This window comes from Haliotis cracherodii, unplaced genomic scaffold (genome assembly GCF_022045235.1).
Source record: "Haliotis cracherodii isolate W230 unplaced genomic scaffold, xgHalCrac1.p SCAF_5, whole genome shotgun sequence".
Taxonomy (NCBI): domain Eukaryota; kingdom Metazoa; phylum Mollusca; class Gastropoda; order Lepetellida; family Haliotidae; genus Haliotis; species Haliotis cracherodii.
In genome coordinates this window covers 64,074,913-64,095,583 of record NW_027266308.1, presented here as the reverse complement: position 1 = coordinate 64,095,583, position 20,671 = coordinate 64,074,913, and the positions used below count along the sequence as shown (strand labels likewise).

The window sequence follows — 20,671 nt, the reverse complement described above, 5'->3', positions numbered from 1 at the left end:
AACAAGTGATGAATGTCGTGACGCCAAATACTCTTACCCCAGCTAAATAATTTTCTTTGTAAATTTTAATTTCTATTTCATTTCAACTATCATGGTATAACTGGTCTAGTAAAAATGAAAGGGGAAGTTGGGTTGATTTCTGGTCGTCTGCAATCTCGAACAAACAAAAGTAAAATTGATCCGGGAAATATGGTCAGTCGTAAATCTTTCAAAATGAACTATGATGACAAACAAAAGTATAAACTTTGGGGGTCAGAGGGCAAATTTCAAGATCCTTGTAATGGCCGTTCCCACACTGTAATGAAGGTGATGATAAATCTGTCTGTTTAGTGCAAGTGTTGAACAAAGTCACACATAAGGTTGCAGCCTCCACCATTGTGTCCCTAGCTGGAGGTGATGATAAATCTGTCTGTTTCGTTCAAGTGTTGAACAAAGTCACACATAAGGTTGTGAGCTTCAACCATTGTGTCCCTAGCTGGAGGTGATGATAACTCTGTCTGTTTTGTTCAAGTGTTGAACAAAGTCACACATAAGGTTGTGAGCTTCAACCAATGTGTCCCTAGCTGGAGGTGATGATAACTCTGTCTGTTTTGTTCAAGTGTTGAACAAAGTCACACATAAGGTTGTGAGCTTCAACCATTGTGTCCCTAGCTGGAGGTGATGATAACTCTGTCTGTTTTGTTCAAGTGTTGGAACAAAGTCACACATAAGGTTGTGAGCTTCAACCAATGTGTCCCTAGCTGGAGGTGATGATAACTCTGTCTGTTTTGTTCAAGTGTTGAACAAAGTCACACATAAGGTTGTGAGCTTCAACCATTGTGTCCCTAGCTGGAGGTGATGATGTCTGTTTTGTTCAAGTGTTGAACAAAGTCACACATAAGGTTGTGAGCTTCAACCAATGTGTCCCTAGCTGGAGGTGATGATAACTCTGTCTGTTTTGTTCAAGTGTTGAACAAAGTCACACATAAGGTTGTGAGCTTCAACCAATGTGTCCCTAGCGAGAGGTGATGATAACTCTGTCTGTTTTGTTCAAGTGTTGAACAAAGTCACACATAAGGTTGTGAGCTTCAACCATTGTGTCCCTAGCTGGAGGTGATGATAACTCTGTCTGTTTTGTTCAAGTGTTGAACAAAGTCGCAAATAAGGTTGCAGCCTCCACCATTGTGTCACTTGCTTGAGGTGATGATCAATCTGTCTGTTTTGTGTAAGTGTTGAACAATGTCACACAGGGTGCTGTACATGGTTGCTGGTGACAGGTCTGTTTCTCTTGCTAGACCAGGAGAGTGGCTTCAGCAGCATACATACAGTAGACAGTCCTCTGTGGGTAGAGCTGACACTGGCACAAGTGAAAACACAGGGGGTGGGGCACACCCACCATGCAGGGCCTCCATTAACACTGAAACACAAACAATCAGAATACAATTTCTCTTGACTATACATGGTCTCGAATACCTCCTGGTGGTTACAAGCTTTGAAGATACTTAAGAATTTAAAATAATACTACAATATTTTTGCGTTAATGGAGGTATAAATGTGAAAAACATTTTGTGCATACTGTGTAAATCTATATAGAACAAACTCATAACTGGCCCACACTCACCTGGCATGGCAAGGGAACACACTCATCACTGGCCTACACTCACCTAGCATGGCAAGGGAACACACTTACCTAGCATGGCAAGGGAACACACTCATCAATGGCCCACACTAGCATGGCATGGCAAGGGAACACACTCACCTAGCATGGCAAGGGAACACACTCATCACTGGCCCACACTAGCATGGCATGGCAAGGGAACACACTCATCACTGGCCCACACATAATGGCATGGCAAGGGAACACACTCACCTAGCATGGCAAGGGAACACACTCACCTAGCATGGCAAGGGGACACACTCATCACTGGCCCACACTAGCATGGCATGGCAAGGGAACACACTCATCTCTGGCCCACACTAGCATGGCATGGCAAGGGAACACACTCACCTAGCATGGCAAGGGAACACACTCATCAATGACCCACACTAGCATGGCATGGCAAGGGAACACACTCACCTAGCATGGCAAGGGAACACACTCATCACTGGCCCACACATAATGGCATGTCAAGGGAACACACTCACTTAGCATGGCATGGCAAGGGAACACACTCATCACTGGCCCACACATAATGGCATGGCAAGGGAACACACTCACCTAGCATGGCAAGGGAACACACTCACCTAGCATGGCAAGGGGACACACTCATCACTGGCCCACACTAGCATGGCATGGCAAGGGAACACACTCACCTAGCATGGCAAGGGAACACACTCATCACTGGCCCACACTAGCATGGCATGGCAAGGCAACACACTCATCACTGGCCCACACATAATGGCATGTCAAGGGAACACACTCACTTAGCATGGCATGGCAAGGGAACACACTCACCTAGCATGGCAAAGGAGCACACTCATCACTGGCCCACACTAGCATGGCATGGCAAGGGAACACACTCATCACTGGCCCACACTCACCTGGCATGGCAAAGGAACACACTCATCACTGACCCACACTAGCATGGCATGGCAAGGGAACACACTCATCACTGGCCCACACATAATGGCATGGCAAGGGAACACACTCACCTAGCATGGCAAGGGAACACACTCACCTAGCATGGCAAGGGGACACACTCATCACTGGCCCACACTAGCATGGCATGGCAAGGGAACACACTCATCACTGGCCCACACATAATGGCATGGCAAGGGAACACACTCATCAATGGCCCACACTAGCATGGCATGGCAAGGGAACACACTCACCTAGCATGGCAAGGGAACACACTCACCTAGCATGGCAAGGGGACACACTCATCACTGGCCCACACATAATGGCATGGCAAGGGAACACACTCACCTAGCATGGCAAGGGGACACACTCATCACTGGCCCACACTAGCATGGCATGGCAAGGGAACACACTCATCACTGGCCCACACATAATGGCATGGCAAGGGAACACACTCACCTAGCATGGCAAGGGGACACACTCACCTAGCATGGCAAGGGAACACACTCACCTAGCATGGCAAGGGAACACACTCACCTAGCATGGCAAGGGGACACACTCATCACTGGCCCACACTAGCATGGCATGGCAAGGGAACACACTCATCACTGGCCCACACTAACATGGCAAGGGAACACACTCATCACTGGCCCACACTCACCTAGCATGGCAAGGGAACACACTCACTTAGCATGGCATGGCAAGGGAACACACTCACCTAGCATGGCAAGGGAACACACTCACCTAGCTTGGCAAGGGAACACACTCATCACAAGCCCACACTAGCATGGAATGGCAAGGGAACACACTCACCTAGCTTGGCAAGGGAACACACTCATCACAAGCCCACACTAGCATGGAATGGCAAGGGAACACACTCATCACTGGCCCACACTAGCATGGCATGGCAAAGGAGCACACTCATCACTGGCCCACACTAGCATGGCATGGCAAGGGAACACTCACCTAGCATGGCAAGGGAACACACTCACCTAGCTTGGCAAGGGAACACACTCATCACTGGCCCACACTAGCATGGCATGGCAAGGGAACACACTCATCACTGACCCACACTAGCATGGCAAGGGAACACACTCATCACTGGCCCACACTAGCATGGCATGGCAAGGGAACACACTCACACACTGTTCTCCTTGGTCACTGAGACATTGTGATACATACATCAGTATCTTCAGGTGATATTGATTATTCATACCCGTTAGTCACATATATATCCTGAATATTTATAACTACCGGTATTACGCAAGGCTGAATAATTGCACCTGTAGACTTTCAAGTCTGTGAGTCACTCCATTCAGCCTCCGATACCAGATGGTTCTTGTGCCTTAGGAACAATAATTTACCTCCAAATTAATTCTGATTGTTGGGGTGTGAAACAGATAATATAGTCCAACTGGAAGTAACGTCATGTTGAAGTACAGAGTTGTCACACAGTTGGGTAGCTGTTTGCTTTACCTGATGTCATTGTTGTGTAGTGGATAATTTAGTCCAACTGGAAGTAACGTCATGTTGAAGTACAGAGTTGTCACACAGTTGGGTAGCTGTTTGTTTTACCTGATGTCATTGTTGTGTAGTGTCCCAGGGTAACGGGGTAGAAGACTCTCCACATGGGCGCCACCTCCCGGCCGAGACACAAATCACTCAGCACTGTGGTGTATAGCCTGCACAGCCCAGCTACACTGTGCTGGAGGGCCGACAGGCTCCTCTCCACCCCCACTGCAGACAAATACATAGATGTCACACAGAACTACCCTATATTTCTTATATGAGATATCAACATTACGTACAGCCTCATTAAGGATGTTAGTAAAAGGTACACACTTTAAATCATTTACCCATATTCAATTAATGATGACTCCCAGAAATAGAATCCGACCACGGCAATGTCGGACAAGTCCATTTTATGAATAAAATTTTTATAAAATATTCTCACAATTATTTTTTTATCTATATCTTTTCTTCCAATACCTATTGTCATATCTCTCCCACTTTTGGGTGCGATCGTTCAGCCATTTTGGAAGCGATTGTTTGACCATTGCATTTATCTACATCTGTGTGGCAACACACTAGACTCTTCCCTCTCAAAAATGATCTTGTCCAAATTACGACTCATCAACTTGCGAGCACCTTTGAATCTCCAGAAATGATGTCATGATAGAACAATGTTTTATTGTGAAATAAACCATGCTTCATTCTTCATTGTTCTTTGTGATTTATTGCGTAGCTACCTTATATTACTGGGTATTGGCTAACCTTGGTTATAAAAACAGTAGTTTTCAGCAGTTTCCCCAGTGCATGTAATAGTCTGACATTATGTCCATGTTCCAAAATCAATAACAGATTCACCAATCCGGCCACTGTTCCTGTGTTTGAATCTCAGACAGAGCCCCTTGGTTTGTCATCACCAGACCCATGATCATGGCTTTTACCCAGCGGTCAAAATAACTGCCCGCCCGCCTGCCCATGGCTGGTAACTTTTCTGTTGGGCTGCATGGAATTTGCCTCCAACTGCCCAAGTTGTCTGGCAGACAATTTTAAGACTACTTACAATTCAGCTCCTTATAACTCCTTGTAGATTCTCAAGGGATTGTTTGAATTATTTCAACTGAATCAAGACTCGATTTGTCTCCTATTTTTTTTGCGATTTTTCAAAATTTATAATATCTGAATGCGGGCAGGTAACTTTGAATATGGGCAGGCAACACCTGCCTGACTGTCTTGTTGGGTATTAAAAATATTTCGCACTGTTTTTACCAAGTGGAAAGTGCCACATGTGTCATTGTCTTCAGCCAACCCTGTCAAGGTGTATCACAGGCCCTTGTCTAGTAAAGCAGTGATCTATGTTAGTCAGGTGAGCCTGCTTAACTTTGAAGATATCTGTCTACAGGCAATATGCTAAAGATGCCTATAATCAAAGGGAGATAACTTTGCATGAACTGAACACTTCCTCAAAATACACAGGCTGTCTTATACTAGGGGCACTAACATGTTTCTTTGATCTTACCTATTGTTGCCTTCGAAGAGAAGAAGTGGTTTTCTGAATTATTGAAGCAATAATCCATAGATATTTTTGTTTGATTATCTTGAAGCATGGATTTACTTCCATCTGGAACAAAGTACAGTTTTGATTAGAAGATAAACACACCAATAGGAGGAATTCCTGGGTAATCCACACCACACCCTGCAACACAATCTCAGATTCGGGCAGCCTGATGTGGGGGTGGGGCTGGGGGTGCATGTTGGGTGGGGGTGGGGCGTGTGTTTGGCTGGAGGAAGGGGTGTTCAGGGGGGGTCCGGACCCTCCCCTCCTTTAAAAACCAAATGTAGTATGTTGTAGGCAGTAAAATTGACGGAGAGAGGATTTTGATATTTTGGACCCCTTTCAAAAATGCTGCATTCATCCATGTTGTGACAGGTCTGATGCTGCTCCACCCCTCTGACATGGGCAGTTGGTCAGTAGTGATTAACGACACTGTATCCTGTATCCCTGGGCCAAGCCCAGCAAGGCCCAAGCATCGATCCTGTCCCAGGCTTGGAAGTAGTGTTGACAGTGACCAGCTAGTTGCAACTCTCCCAAGGATACAGATCCAGACAGGGACAGGGACTGTGTGCCTGTGCCACCATGGTGTCCTGTTATGACACAGCATGAATAACTACGGCAGTGCCAAGGTCCAAGGCAGTCACAGAGCCCTCAGATGCATCAGATGTCATGTTGATAAGACAGCAAACTTGGCAAGCAATCAGTGTGGCAACACATCTGCTGAGCACGAGCCTAGGTTGAGAAGAGGTAGAAACCTAATGGCTTATATGTGCAGGCTACATGGCACCATGTGACAGCATGGTAGTTTTAATTCACTGTTTTAATTCACTGAGGAGAATCTTCCCGAGGCAAACTGACTTTAAAAGGCCTGTTTCCACCCTTGCTGGAGTAGGCTGGAATTTCTGGCCTTGATCCTAGCACCACCAGTGGCTATTACGAGTTATGTACCTTCTATGTCCCCCCTACTGACCAATCAGATTTCACCGCTCATGTCACTTGCATTTGCTTCAAACAAAATAGTGACACCCACTGCCATACACATGTTCTGCAAATTCCTAGTTCGGCAAGGGTGGAAACTGAACGATTAAAGTTAGTAAACTCCCTTGCCTCAGGAAGATGCTGGGGAGTATGTCAAAGGGACTGGTCATTGACGGAGTGAGTTGAGAAACTCACTGGTACTGGAAGCTTGTTGGAGTAATCAACTTCACTCAAAATGGATTGATGACAATAAACACTATAATTATACGTCAAAACATTAACAAAGATTTGTGTATGAATCAATACACTTTATATTTCATAGGCAGTTGGTTTGAATGTGTCATGTTACCTGTCAGGACTGCGGTCCCTGTGTACGCCTGGACCTGCCACTCCACCATGGCGCCTCGTGGCAGTCGCGGCACCACCACAAACCCCAGCATCGGTTCATGATCACACACCTCCTCCCCATACGCCCGCTCCTGGAATAAACATGACAGACCTCCTGTGACATCTGCCCATGTCTTCTCTGCTGACTAAACCTTGTAGAAAGATTTAAACAATTCGATGTCAAGTCTCCCTCTTAAAGTACGACCAGGCATGGCTGCCTACCAGATACTTTACATTAACATATGAACCATAGTATCAACCTCACATGTCCCTGGTTCATGGGGAGACCAATTTACACAACATACAGCTTTTCCACTTGATGAGAACCTGGCCACAAGACTGAGAAACTGACGTTCATACAAACGACACATTTTGATGTTCATATGTTTTTCAAGAGACTGTATTCTTGAATGAGGTAAAAACTGACATTCCAAGGGAAACTAGCATGAATTAAATACAGACACATTGTTTCTGTTGACACTTGCATTACAACTGACAACAGACACAGACTACTGAGGTAGTCCTCAACAGACATAGGAAGTCCACCCTCTCCCTTCCTGCTGTCACAGACTACTGAGGTAGTCCTCAACAGACACAGGAAGTCCACCTTCTCCCTTCCTGCTGTCACAGACTACAGAGGTAGTCCTCAACAGACATAGGAACTCCACCCTCTCCCTTCCTGCTGTCACAGACTACTGAGGTAGTCCTCAACAGACATAGGAACTCCACCCTCTCCCTTCCTGCTGTCACAGACTACTGAGGTAGTCCTCAACAGACACAGGAAGTCCACCCTCTCCCTTCCTGCTGTCACAGACAACAGAGGTAGTCCTCAACAGACATAGGAAGTCCACCCTCTCCCTTCCTCCTGTCACAGACTACTGAGGTAGTCCTCAACAGACACAGGAAGTCCACCCTCTCCCTTCCTGCTGTCACAGACAACAGAGGTAGTCCTCAACAGACATAGGAGGTCCACCCTCTCCCTTCCTGCTGTCACAGACTACAGAGGTAGTCCTCAACAGACATAGGAACTCCACCCTCTCCCTTCCTGCTGTCACTGACTACAGAGGTAGTCCTCAACAGACATAGGAACTCCACCCTCTCCCTTCCTACTGTCACAGACTACTGAGGTAGTCCTCAACAGACACAGGAAGTCCACCCTCTCCCTTCCTGCTGTCACAGACAACAGAGGTAGTCCTCAACAGACATAGGAACTCCACCCTCTCCCTTCCTGCTGTCACTGACTACAGAGGTAGTCCTCAACAGACATAGGAACTCCACCCTCTCCCTTCCTACTGTCACTGACTACAGAGGTAGTCCTCAACAGACATAGGAACTCCACCCTCTCCCTTCCTACTGTCACAGACTACAGAGGTAGTCCTCAACAGACATAGGAACTCCACCCTCTCCCTTCCTACTGTCACAGACTACAGAGGTAGTCCTCCCCTTCCTACTGTCACAGACTACTGAGGTAGTCCTCAACAGACATAGGAACTCCACCCTCTCCCTTCCTACTGTCACATACTACTGAGGTAGTTCCCAACAGACACAGGAAGTCCACCCTCTCCCTTCCTACTGTCTACTGTCACATACTACTGAGGTAGTTCCCAACAGACACAGGAAGTCCACCCTCTCCCTTCCTACTGTCACAGACTACTGAGGTAGTTCCCAACAGACACAGGAAGTCCACCCTCTCCCTTCCTGATGTCACAGACTACAGAGGTGGTTCTCCCCTTCCTCCTGTCACAGACTACAGAGGTAGTTCTCAACAGACATAGGAGGTCCACCCTCTCCCTTTCCTCCTGTCACAGACTACAGAGGTAGTCCTCAACAGACATAGGAAGTCCACCCTTTCTCCCAGCTGTGTTACCTGTGTATTACTGACCGCCAGTCTCCACTCCATCCCTGCTGCAGGTATGAATTCAGCCGATGTGACATAGCAGATGACATTGGTTACATTGGACAGACTGCACCCAGGATGCATTGCTGCGAGAACTCTCCTGACATGGCGGAGAGAAAGTCGACACTCCGGCACTATTCCACCAGCGATGATGGTCAAGGAGGCTGGACACAGGGCTATCTGACCAGCCACAGCCATTCTGTTATATACCTGCAAAACAAACAATGTCCACACTCATTCACACACTCCAAATATCCAGCACAGGCGTGGGTTCGAATTCCGGTTCAGCCTGATTATGTTTCTAGATTTGTCAGCACCATACCCATGATGGGTTTCACCAAAGTGGTAAACATCTGAGACCTGCATCACTTCTTACTTTACTTTCACATTAAGTTGACACGTGATATGACTGGAATAATGTTAAAAGTGCCGTAAAGCCCAACTCACTCACTTCCTTCAGGACGGAAAAACATGAAGTGAGGGGTCAGTGAATGTTGTATAAGTATGACTGTTGTAATGACATGGAATGTAGAGGAGACCAGGCTACTGGTTGTAATGATCTGGTACATGGGATCTGTTCTTGTGAGCAATGAGTAGGGAATTTGGGGATGAGTCAATCTCTTTAAAATCAGACCTTAGTTCTCGCTACTGCTAAACAAAGATCTGAAGACATCCCATTAGGGGTCACGTCAGAACGACCATCCATCCGGCCAATCAGTGCGTCGCTTACCAGATTATGAAAGTGACAGTCAGAATGTGATTTCTAATCATGCAATCTCGAAAACTTTAACATGGGGTATTCCGAACGATAGTTACGGGTTTAGTGAGTGAGTATGGTTTTACGTCGCTTTTAGCAATATTCCAGCAATATCACGACAGGGAACACCAGAAGTGGGCTTCACACATTGTACCCATGTCGGGAATCGAACCCGGGTCTTCGGCGTGACGAGCGAACGCTTTAACCACTAGGCTACCTGACCGCCCCTGTTACGGGTTTAACGACTGAATCCTTATAATCTTGACCATCTATTAGCCATTCCAGAATGTATTTTGTTCAGGTTTCAAATTTGTAATAGCGGTAGCGAGAACTAAGATCTGATTTTAATGAGATTGGGGATTCCCTCCGTGAGCTGTCACTCACATGAACTGCCTGGCTGTATGGGCCGATGTTGGCCGACGCCCAGTGTGATATGCTCTGAACATGCATGGTGTCCTTGACGTCATCACCTCCATCAGCAACATATCCGTGACAGTCAAGAATCAAGGCAGCATTCACTGGATTAGCTGTCTCAACACACACCCTTGGGAAGATAAACTGACAGTTAGGCATCTGAACACACACCCTTGGGAAGATAAACTGACAGTTAGGCATCTGAACACACACCCTTGGGAAGATAAACTGACAGTTAGGCATCTGAACACACACCCTTGGGAAGATAAACTGACAGTTAGGCATCTGAACACACACCCTTGGGAAGATAAACTGACAGTTAGGCATCTGAACACACACCCTTGGGAAGATAAACTGACAGTTAGGCATCTGAACACACACCCTTGGGAAGATAAACTGACATAAAGCTTAAAGGTAATGAGTGAGGTGTTGGGTTGAATAGTAAGGGTAAGTCAGACACAAGCTTGAATCTGTTTTACATGCACTGTACATTCAGACATAAACATCACCTTGCACTTTTCAATAATAGATTGCACTGGTGCATGTTCTGTACAGCTAAATCAAGCCCTGCCTGGATAAGATATAACGTGATGTAAGACATCTGAACACAAACCCCGGAGAAGATGAATTGAGAGTAGCATCTGAACCTGGGGAATAGAATATGCAAGTATGGCAAATACTAAATAATCTAATAACCAATTTGGTGAATGACAAATATTATGTTTCTGTCGTCCTCAGTTATTGTGCCACACACTAAACAATGATTTTCATAGCATAAAACAACATTTCCAAGGCACTGACCTTACAGGGGGGTTGATGGTGAAATATCTTTTGTAGACAGAGTTGACCCGTGCAAAGTCGGCCATGTTGTGGACATACAGACAGACAGACACCAGGTCAACCATCTTCTTTCCAAGTTTCTCAACAGTCCCTGGATTTTAGAAATAGTCATTAAACACACATTTGGCTCCAAATTGTTTCGCTCAAACCCGAATCCCTTGTCAGGTAAAAGTGATCTTTTCCAGCATATATTTAATTTTTTTAACCATGACCCCTCAGTAGAGAAATGACCTCACCCTTTAGCTTGTCCATGATTGTCCGAGTGATGTCCTCTATACACTCTCCGTCAGTAGACACAGCAACAAGACCAGTGACATAAAACCACTTCTGACATACAAACGTCTGAACCTCAATACTGTCTGAAATACAAACAGAAGACATGAATGATGGCCGTTGAGAGCTGCCATGTGTGTCATGGCGTATCCAATCTCATTAAAATCAGATCTTAGTTCTCATTACCGCTTAACAAAGATCTGAGGACGTCCCATTACGGGTCACGTCAGACCGACCTTGTGCGAACTTCGACTACGATTCGAAACATAATTTGAAAAATTCTCGATTACAAATTTGAAACCTGAACAAAAGAACATTCTGGAATGGCTAATAGATGGTCTAGATTTATGTATTCAGTCGTTAAACACGTAACTATCGTTCAGAGTTAAAGTTTTCGAGGTTGCATGATTAGAAATCACATTCCGACTGTCACTTTCATAATCTGGTAAGCGATGCTCTGATTGCTCGGATGAAAGGTCGCTCTGACGTGACCCCTAACGGAATGTCTTCAGATCTTTGTTTAGCGGTAGCGAGAACTGAGGTCTGATTTTAATGAGATTGTGGCCTATCAGACATAAACATCCATAAACCTACCTCCGACTCAGTAACTGACACATATATCTTCATATCATTTCAAAAACAACTTCCGTCAGTGTGCGAAATAAGCGTCTGCCCAACAGCCTGTGGCTACTTTACTTCCTGGCCAAGAAGCCCAACAGTCTAGCTTCATTTTCTATCTAGTAACCAACAATATAGGAACATTGCTCCTCAATTGCAAAAAGAAAATATTCACTTTAAAAACAAGACTGATACAAAAAAACAACCAATATCGGTCGTTATTCAGCTGACACAAAGGAGGTTGACTTTTCTCAAGCATTATCTGAAGCGTCATATTGTCATCTTGTGACTCCATGGCTATCGCTCTGTTGAGACTGACTCAGAGTGAACTTCCAACATTGTTGAGTGGGTTAGGTTTAAGGCCACATTGAACAATACACCAGTTATATCGCGGCATGCCAGTTTAATGTAGAAGGATAGCCCGAGGTAATAGAGGTCTCAGACGCTTACCACTTTGGCGAAACCCAAAGGAATAGAAACATAATCGGGGCGAACCAGGACTCGAACAATCATAATGTTTCTGGCAAGGGACACAACTCTGCACAGCGCAATGCAGCGCCTTAGACGCCTGGGCCACCAGTGCCACCAGTGCCCCTCTGACATTGTTGAAATTTGAAATGAATATTTGTCCTCGTACTTGATGAGGGGGGAAGGGGGAGAAATGGCTTCTCATTTGGCAGTTTAAAAAAATATCTAGCTAGCCTGTCTGCCTAGTGCTTTTGAAAGCTATTTCACACACTGCATTCCAGTAGGAATATAAATGCATATGCACAGGTGCCTGGCTATGATAGAATACTTTACAGAGGTGTGCAACACTCACTAGTTGTAGAATTTGCTGATTAAACTACCTCAATAACAACCATCAAGGGGAGGTAACTGCATTGCTCTACAACGGTTGATGGCAATTCATTAGAGCATCATTTTATTTACTTTATATCTGCACTTATGAATCTCAGCACTTGAGATGGTATCATATGTTCCACTGAGTGCGTGTTCCATCAGCAATTACTCAGCTGTATAACAATGCTATATATACTACAAATGGCAGAAACTAAAAAATAAGTTTGTTATATCGGCCAGTTCATTATAAGCGTGTTCATTATAAACATAGTTTACTGTACCTACCATGAATATTATCTGTTGATTGTTTGCTTGTTTGGGATGGACAGGGGGGTGTTTCAGAAAACTCTTTTCTCTCCTCCTCTGTGAAGAGTTCCGACAGGAGGTGACAACCACGGGTCATTGGCAGGGATTGAAGATATTCCCGTTCTGATCTTCCCTAGGAAAGTAAACCTGGCTTGGTGTATTAAGGAAGAAATACACAGGGAAAATACCAGCAAAGTACATCATTGCTTTCAACAGAATCTACTAAAATTTACTGGAGATACTAGGCTAAAAAAATAATAGTCTTCGTTCTCAGGCACCACCCGCATTTTCATAAAGTCTGTGTCACGTTTCATTTTTATTTCCTTTCAAAAAAAAAAGAAGATGAAAAAATCCTAATACTTAAAAACAATGTGATCCAATATTGCCCGCAGTTACTTCCCTTTACATGTGCACTGCTTTACTGCGCATCTCGTGTTATGGTCATGGCGGCAATACGAGTTTGTATGCTTCTTTATAGGCCCTTTCCCAGGTACCCAACTGTCTACCTGGTTACATACCAGTTTGAACAAGTCAAAAAACAAAAACACCGGCCGGCACCATATTTTCAAAAGTCATTGCCTTAGAAACAGTTCTTTTATTTTTGTACGCCCTAGTGTAAACAATCCAATCTGGGTAACTAGCTTGGTGACTTTGATGAAGCAGGGGATGGTGCTGACCGACAAAGGGTAATTACTGGGACGAATCGGGGATTCATTGCAGATCCTGCCAGCTAAGGGAGGTAATTCTGCACACAAATTGCAGCTTTCAGATCACTGGGCTTCTGTGGCTACAGTTAAAACAAATACTCTTTTGTATTTGGCAACTTAAAGTAGACTTGGAGCACAAAACATTTCAAGTGTGGTATGCAGGATATGTCAAGTCCTGTTTTTCTAAGATGGTTTCTTACCATGTGGGGTTTGTCTTCAAGATGGAGTTTCTTGAGATTGAGGTAGGCAACTGGTGCAAATGCATCTTCAGAATGATTGACAGTTTCAGTCTCATCTCTGAAATACAGATAAGACTCGGATACAGAATCAAGTATACCCTTCATCTCTGTCGCCTCACACAACTGTATACTGAACTGACACTGCTTCTGATTGGTTGTTGGTGAGATTACTCATCCAATCAAATGTTCAGTGCTGACCCTAGCAAGTGTTGGCATAACAGTTGGATTTTCAATCAAAAAAAAAAATCTTAGTTAGTTTTGAAATCAATGTATTGGGAATATTGTGTCTTAAAATGGCTGAAAAAACGTTCTGATTTGATAACAGTAATGTTTTATCACTTGTGCAGAGTCAACATGAAGTATATTCTGAACAGTTATATTTTTAAATTAGAATTTAATAGAGAATGCATAAAACACAGATTCAAAAGTTTTAACACTTTGAAGTGAAAAATTTCTTACTTAATAAACATATCAATTATATACAGTAAAGATCACTAGAGAATAAGAAACCCACTTCAGGTCCATCCCTCAGTGAGACAATGATTGAATGTACTCACACAACTAGCTTCTTCTTGAACAAGGGGCAGTCTAGAGTGAAGGTCTCGAACTCGCCTCCCTCTCCGCAGATGTGGAGGCCATAGTCACTTTCCTGGATAGCAATACATAGTCGATAGATAGACATCACTTTTGTGGATAACAAAACATAGCACATGGATAGATGTCACTTTCCTGGATAACAAGACATAGTCGATAGATAGACATCACTTTTGTGGATAACAAAACATAGCACATAGATAGATGTCACTTTCCTGGATAACAAGACATAGTCGATAGATAGACATCACTTTTGTGGATAACAAAACATAGCACATAGATAGATGTCACTTTCCTGGATAGCAATACATAGTCGATAGATAGACATCACTTTTGTGGATAACAAAACATAGCACATAGATAGATGTCACTTTCCTGGATAACAAGACATAGTCGATAGATAGACATCACTTTTGTGGATAACAAAACATAGCACATAGATAGATGTCACTTTCCTGGATAGCAATACATAGTCGATAGATAGACATCACTTTTGTGGATAACAAAACATAGCACATAGATAGATGTCACTTTCCTGGATAACAAGACACATCTTCCTGAGTCAAGAGAGTTAACTGACTATAAAAGTCCAGTTTCCACCCTTGCCGAACTAGGCTAGTATTATGGACTTACATTTTGGCTGACTAATGAGTCTATGCATAGTCCAATCAAAATCCTTCAATGTAATTGAAATCCGGTTCGTAGACTGTCATGCAGATTTCGGTCTATTGCAGGATTAGCAAAGCATGTGCACCGCCAACTCAGTGTCAACAGATATTTTCCAAATTTTTTCATGTTTTTAATCATTGTGTTCACATGATTTGAAGCACTTAAGGATTGAAGTTGTATTTGTTGACGTTCATCAGCTGATGAAGACAGTGACTCACGTTAGCAAATTCCATGGTAAATTTGCTCACGTGAGGTACTGTCTTCATCAGCTGATGAACGTCAACAAATACAACTTCAATCCTTATATTGACAGATACATAAATCATAACAAAACTATCCAATAAACATCAAACTTTAATAATTTAAAGCAATCTATATCAACGCAGAGAGTCGTGACGTCATCCGTCCCAAACATTCCATTTGGAGTGGCATCCCTTGGTTTTACAAACGGTAGAAAATGGCGGCTATGGAAATATCATTCACTTGAAATGAGCACCCAGAAAAAGTTAGCATTGGAAAGAAATCCAGACTCGGCTGATGCTGAAAATGGATTGATATTAACGTTCTGTGAACTTTGGGTGTCTGTTTGAGTCATACTACGGCTGCTGATGACGTGAATTTTCGCTTGAGGCGGTGCGGTTGGATTTCCCAAAGCACCACATTGTGGAGCTCAGTGATTTCTTTTGGTAAGTCAAGCATTCTCTGTTATAGCTTTGAATGGATGCTTCATTTCGACATATATGACCTATCTGGCCTCAAAGCCTGCATAATTCATAGCCTGAATCAATGTTGTCAGTTGTCCCTTATGATTTTTAATGTTATTTTTAGACATTGAGGAATTCCCCTAAAGTAGTTCTGTATGTCTCCGCTCGATTGACAACGTAATCACGTGACATACTGACGTTCATCGGGAAATGAACGACAATCAGCTTGGTAGTGTTCACCTAGACGAGGTCACCCGCTACTGTCAATATTTTGTGATGTAAGACCCGTTTTATCACAATATAGATCTTGATTATCGATCAGATCGTCTTGACTGGGCCGCCATTTTGTTTAAGGCAAATGCAAGTGATATGGGATGTGGAATCTGATTGGTCCATAGTAGAGGCTTAGAAGGGACATAACTCGTAATAGCCACTGGTGGCGCTATGATTGGGCCCTGGAGTTCCAGCCTAGTTCGACAAGGGTGGAAACTGGACTTTTATAGTCAGTTAACTCCCTTACCTAGACATAGCAGATACCTTCTGATAGAAGTCACTTTCATGGATAACAAAAACAAAATAGGAGATAGATAGACATCACTTTAGTGGATAACAAGACATATTACAGACAGATAGAAGTCCTTTTGTTATAACCTAAAGATTTACCAATGCAATACCATATTCATTGTAATCATTGTCAGAGTGGTTGAATTAGCTACCTGGCACCACACTAGAAATGTTGTATAAACAAGGAAGTGGCAGCTTATAACAGGCGTTCCTGTTGTTGCCTTACCATCCTCAGCATGTGTGGATAAATGTCAGCTAGAGACTTTCCCAAGTGCTTCTTCGGATCAAGGCCTGTAACAATACATTGTTAACGTCAAACTCATAACTGCCTGTATCTCCGTGCATATGATAATTTCACTACATTGAGTGAGCATGGGGTTTAACACCGCTTTAAACACTGTTCTATTTATATCCTGGCATGTCAGCTTGATGTGGAAGGAAAACCTGAAGTGATGCAGGTCTCAAACATTACCTCTTTGGTGAAACCCACGAGCATGGGCATAGTGCTATCAAACCTAGAAACATAATTGGGACTAACCAGGATTCGAACCCATGTTCATAGGTTTGTGCATGCCCAAAGGGACGCAACTCTGCACAGTGAATTGTGACACGTTAGACACCTGGGACACCTGTTGCCCCTCATTACATTGTAACAAACACCAGCTGGTCTCTGACAATGACACAAAATGAAGCATTAACAAAATATATTGAGAGATACCCCAAGGATAGCCCTAAATTGACCTTGAACCATACTTGTGTCATCACAAGATCTGTCTACCTTTGATGTGTGTGTTTGTTGGTTTGTTGTTTGACACCACACTCAGCAATATTCCAGCTACATGAGTGCAGTCTGTAAACAATCAAATCTGGAGCAGACAATCCAGTGATTGACATCATGAACATCAATTTACGAGATTTGGGATACAACATTGTACAATGACATGCATCAACCAAGTCAGTGAGTCTGACCACCCAATCCTGTTAGTCACCTCTTACGACAAGCATAGTCTCCTTTTATGGTAAGCATGGGTTGCTGAAGACTATTCTTCCCCAGTGTCTACCTTTAACAAATCATGACAACACAGGACAAAGCAACAACACCCCTACTCACCTAGTGCCGCCACTTTGATGATGATAGATTCCACATGACAATCAATCATTTCCTTCATCAACTCTTGTTGATTCCGTCTCCATAGAAACCCCAGTGATGTCAGACCCAGTCTCTGACAGCTGTAAGTAAATACGCTTTATATCTTTCTTTGTTAACAAAATTAGTACAAACATTAGTACTTCAAGTGGTTAATATAGAAAGCAGATTTTCGCGAACACAAAGAGGAAGGTTTCTCCTTATAAATGCCTTGACTTACACATTCTCCACTCTCACTCTCTGGTAGTCAGACAAAATGGCACCCACAGACACACCCTCAATACAAGTCTCCGTCTGAAGCAAGAACAAATTATTAACAACAAATGCATTTCAAATTTTGTAAATATTAACCATGGCAGTCTATCTGGAGAATATATAATGTTAAACCATTGCAAACATATCTGTCATGCATTTATTCTTAGTTTGTTGTCATGTTTTGATATGGACCAGTCTGGACCAGGAAAACCTCATTGATCACTCAATCCCCATTTCAGTCAGATCTAAACATATGCTAAAAGCAGGACCACTCAATCCCCATTTTAGTCAGATATAAAAGCATGACCATTCAATCCCCATTTTAGTCAGATCTACAAACATGACCATACAATCCTCATTTCAGTCAGATCTAAAAGCAGGGCCTCGCAATCCCCATTTTAGTCCGACCTAAAAGCAGGACCATTCATTCCCGATTTTAGTCAGATCTAAAAGCATGACCATTCAGCCACCATTTTAGTCAGATCTAAAAGCATGACCATTCAGCCACCATTTTAGTCAGATCTAAAAGCATGAACATTCAATCCCCATTTTAGTCAGATCTACAAACATGACCATACAATCCTCATTTCAGTCAGATCTAAAAGCTGGGGCTCGCAAACCCCATTTTAGTCAGACCTAAAAGCAGGACCATTCATTCCCCATTTTAGTCAGATCTACAAGCATGACCATTTAGCCACCATTTTAGTCAGATCTAAAAGCATGACCATTCAGCCACCATTTTAGTCAGATCTAAAAGCATGAACATTCAATCCCCATTTTAGTCAGATCTACAAACATGACCATACAATCCTCATTTCAGTCAGATCTTAAAGCTGGGGCTCGCAATCCCCATTTTAGTCAGACCTAAAAGCAGGACCATTCATTCCCCATTTTAGTCAGATCTACAAGCATGACCATTCAATCCCCATTTTAGTCAGATCTACAAGCAGGACCATTCAATCCCCATTTTAGTCAGATCAATAGGCATGACCATTCAATCCCCTTTTCAGTCAGATCTACAAGCAGGACCACTCAATCCCGATTTTAGTCAGATCTAAAAGCATGACCATTCAATCCCCATTTTAGTCAGATCTACAAGCAGGACCATTCAATCCCCATTTTAGTCAGATCAATAGGCATGACCATTCAATCCCCTTTTCAGTCAGATCTACAAGCAGGACCACTCAATCCTGATTTTAGTCAGATCTAAAAGCATGACCATTCAATCCCCATTTTAGTCAGATCTACAAGCATGACCATTCAATCCCCAATCAGTCAAATTTGTTTTAGAACACATACACACTACAAATGTGTACCTTCACTGTTTTAAGCAGCTCGTAGAGGTCTTCCACCTCATCATCAGTTGTAGGGGAGTAGTATTTCCCGATCTGCTTGGAGGAGCCTTCTATGACCCTCCTGTAGAGCGGGAGGGTCATGGCCTCGGCGTACATCTCCACCGCATGGTGGCCCACAGTCTGGTACATGTAACTGTCCAGCTCATCTACACACAGCACCCACATCATCACATCATTCAAAGAAAGAACTTGATCGGTTACGTCATTGTACCACACGGTTACTTGAAACCGATTTGGATACAAAGCCCGAAAAAGGGAGGGTTCATAATATTACAATTAATTTATTCAGGCCTAATTGAAAGAGTAGGAATTTGCATTTGATACCAAAACTTTCATATCACAATTATTCAAGTCTTTCCTTATTTCACATCTCATGTTGCAATTATACATTCATTCTCTTTGCTCGATGTCTGTAGTGGCAAGCAACCAATCAATTAATATTTATCTCTTTTTTTTTCTTATACCATTTTTATTGTTTTATTTTCTGCATGCAACATATTATATTTTTCTCAGCTGCAAGAATATGGTTTGTTTGTCACTTAGGAACTGTGGAAATTAAATGATGCTCCTTGTTTATACTGAATCGGTCTACCTCTGTCCTTGGGTTGCAGGTTAGCAAGTGCTACGATGTCATGTCCTTCCGACACACACTGCATCATGTTGTAACAGCTGTCCTTCCCTCCACTACAAACACACACACAAATAGAGCCAGGCGGCACTGTGCAGAACTGAACTGCCTAGCTGGTATTGGCAACATGGTAGATGGAAGCCAAAATTCAGTAAAATAATAATACACAAACATACAAGTAAAAGTAGGATATGTCTCTACACAAAGATATACATGTAAAATAACAGACTGCCAGTCACCTGTACGCGAGACAGCTACGCACCGATTTGTAGAAATTAAACATTTTTCAGCGGATTAGCAAGCGTGTGCATTTGTGTGCCTGAAAAATGACATACATGTCGTAATTCTATGATGAATAAGCTTTTAGAGAATACTAAAATGATGTTTCTGATTAATATGCACACAGGATAAATTCGCTGTCAAAATTTGATTGTTTCATTTTTTCGATAACTGGTATAACAATCAATAACTAAACTTAATTTTGTATTATACTTTTTTATATTTTAAAAACTAAAACCACACAAACAATTATTTCAACAGTAAAGTAACCGATTCTCCCACAAATTGTGTTTAAACATGTTGTATTTCTTCTGATGCTAAACTGGCTCTTTGCCGTATTATTAAAGAACTGTTTTAGTGATGAACCAGTATAACTCGTTCATCGATTGTGCTGCAATGTCGACAAGTATATAGATCTACAGCTTCATTATGTACAATAAATTAAAATCGTAAGGCTGCATACGAAACCATTTAAAGGCGATAGAGTGTAACATGTGTTCTGACCTGATGAGCGCCACGACTTTCATTGTGAGTGGGTTCCTCTGATCGCAAAATCATCAACTCTCAAATCAAAACACTGCCATGTGTGTTTGTACCGGAAG

At 43.0% G+C, this 20,671-nt stretch overlaps 1 protein-coding gene across 1 annotated transcript; it reads right to left on the bottom strand.

The window, feature by feature from the left end:
* Nucleotides 1-1,017: 1,017 nt before the first annotated feature.
* On the bottom strand, nt 1,018-20,659 carry LOC139443164 (uncharacterized). Its single transcript, XM_071224124.1, has 17 exons — nt 20,574-20,659; nt 19,755-19,846; nt 19,124-19,308; nt 17,773-17,846; nt 17,517-17,635; nt 16,632-16,696; nt 14,432-14,523; nt 13,836-13,932; nt 12,908-13,061; nt 11,128-11,250; nt 10,853-10,982; nt 10,022-10,181; nt 8,851-9,090; nt 6,946-7,075; nt 5,583-5,684; nt 4,133-4,294; nt 1,018-1,396 (listed from the first exon to the last, which is right to left on the bottom strand). Exons 1-17 carry the CDS (start codon nt 20,594-20,596, stop codon nt 1,290-1,292), a joined length of 2,055 nt encoding a protein of 684 aa, XP_071080225.1. The 5' UTR covers nt 20,597-20,659; the 3' UTR covers nt 1,018-1,289.
* Between the last annotated feature and the right edge of the window lie 12 nt (nt 20,660-20,671).

Excerpts from the sequence above, each read along its gene's own strand:
- LOC139443164 (XM_071224124.1), bottom strand. The coding sequence starts at position 20,596 with ATGAAAGTCGTGGCGCTCATCAG. Across the intron at positions 11,251-12,907 it reads ATCAACAGATAATATTCATG|ACAGTATTGAGGTTCAGACG; the intron begins GTAGGTACAGTA and ends TTTGTATTTCAG. Across the intron at positions 7,076-8,850 it reads TGGCGGTCAGTAATACACAG|GAGCGGGCGTATGGGGAGGA; the intron begins GTAACACAGCTG and ends TGTTTATTCCAG.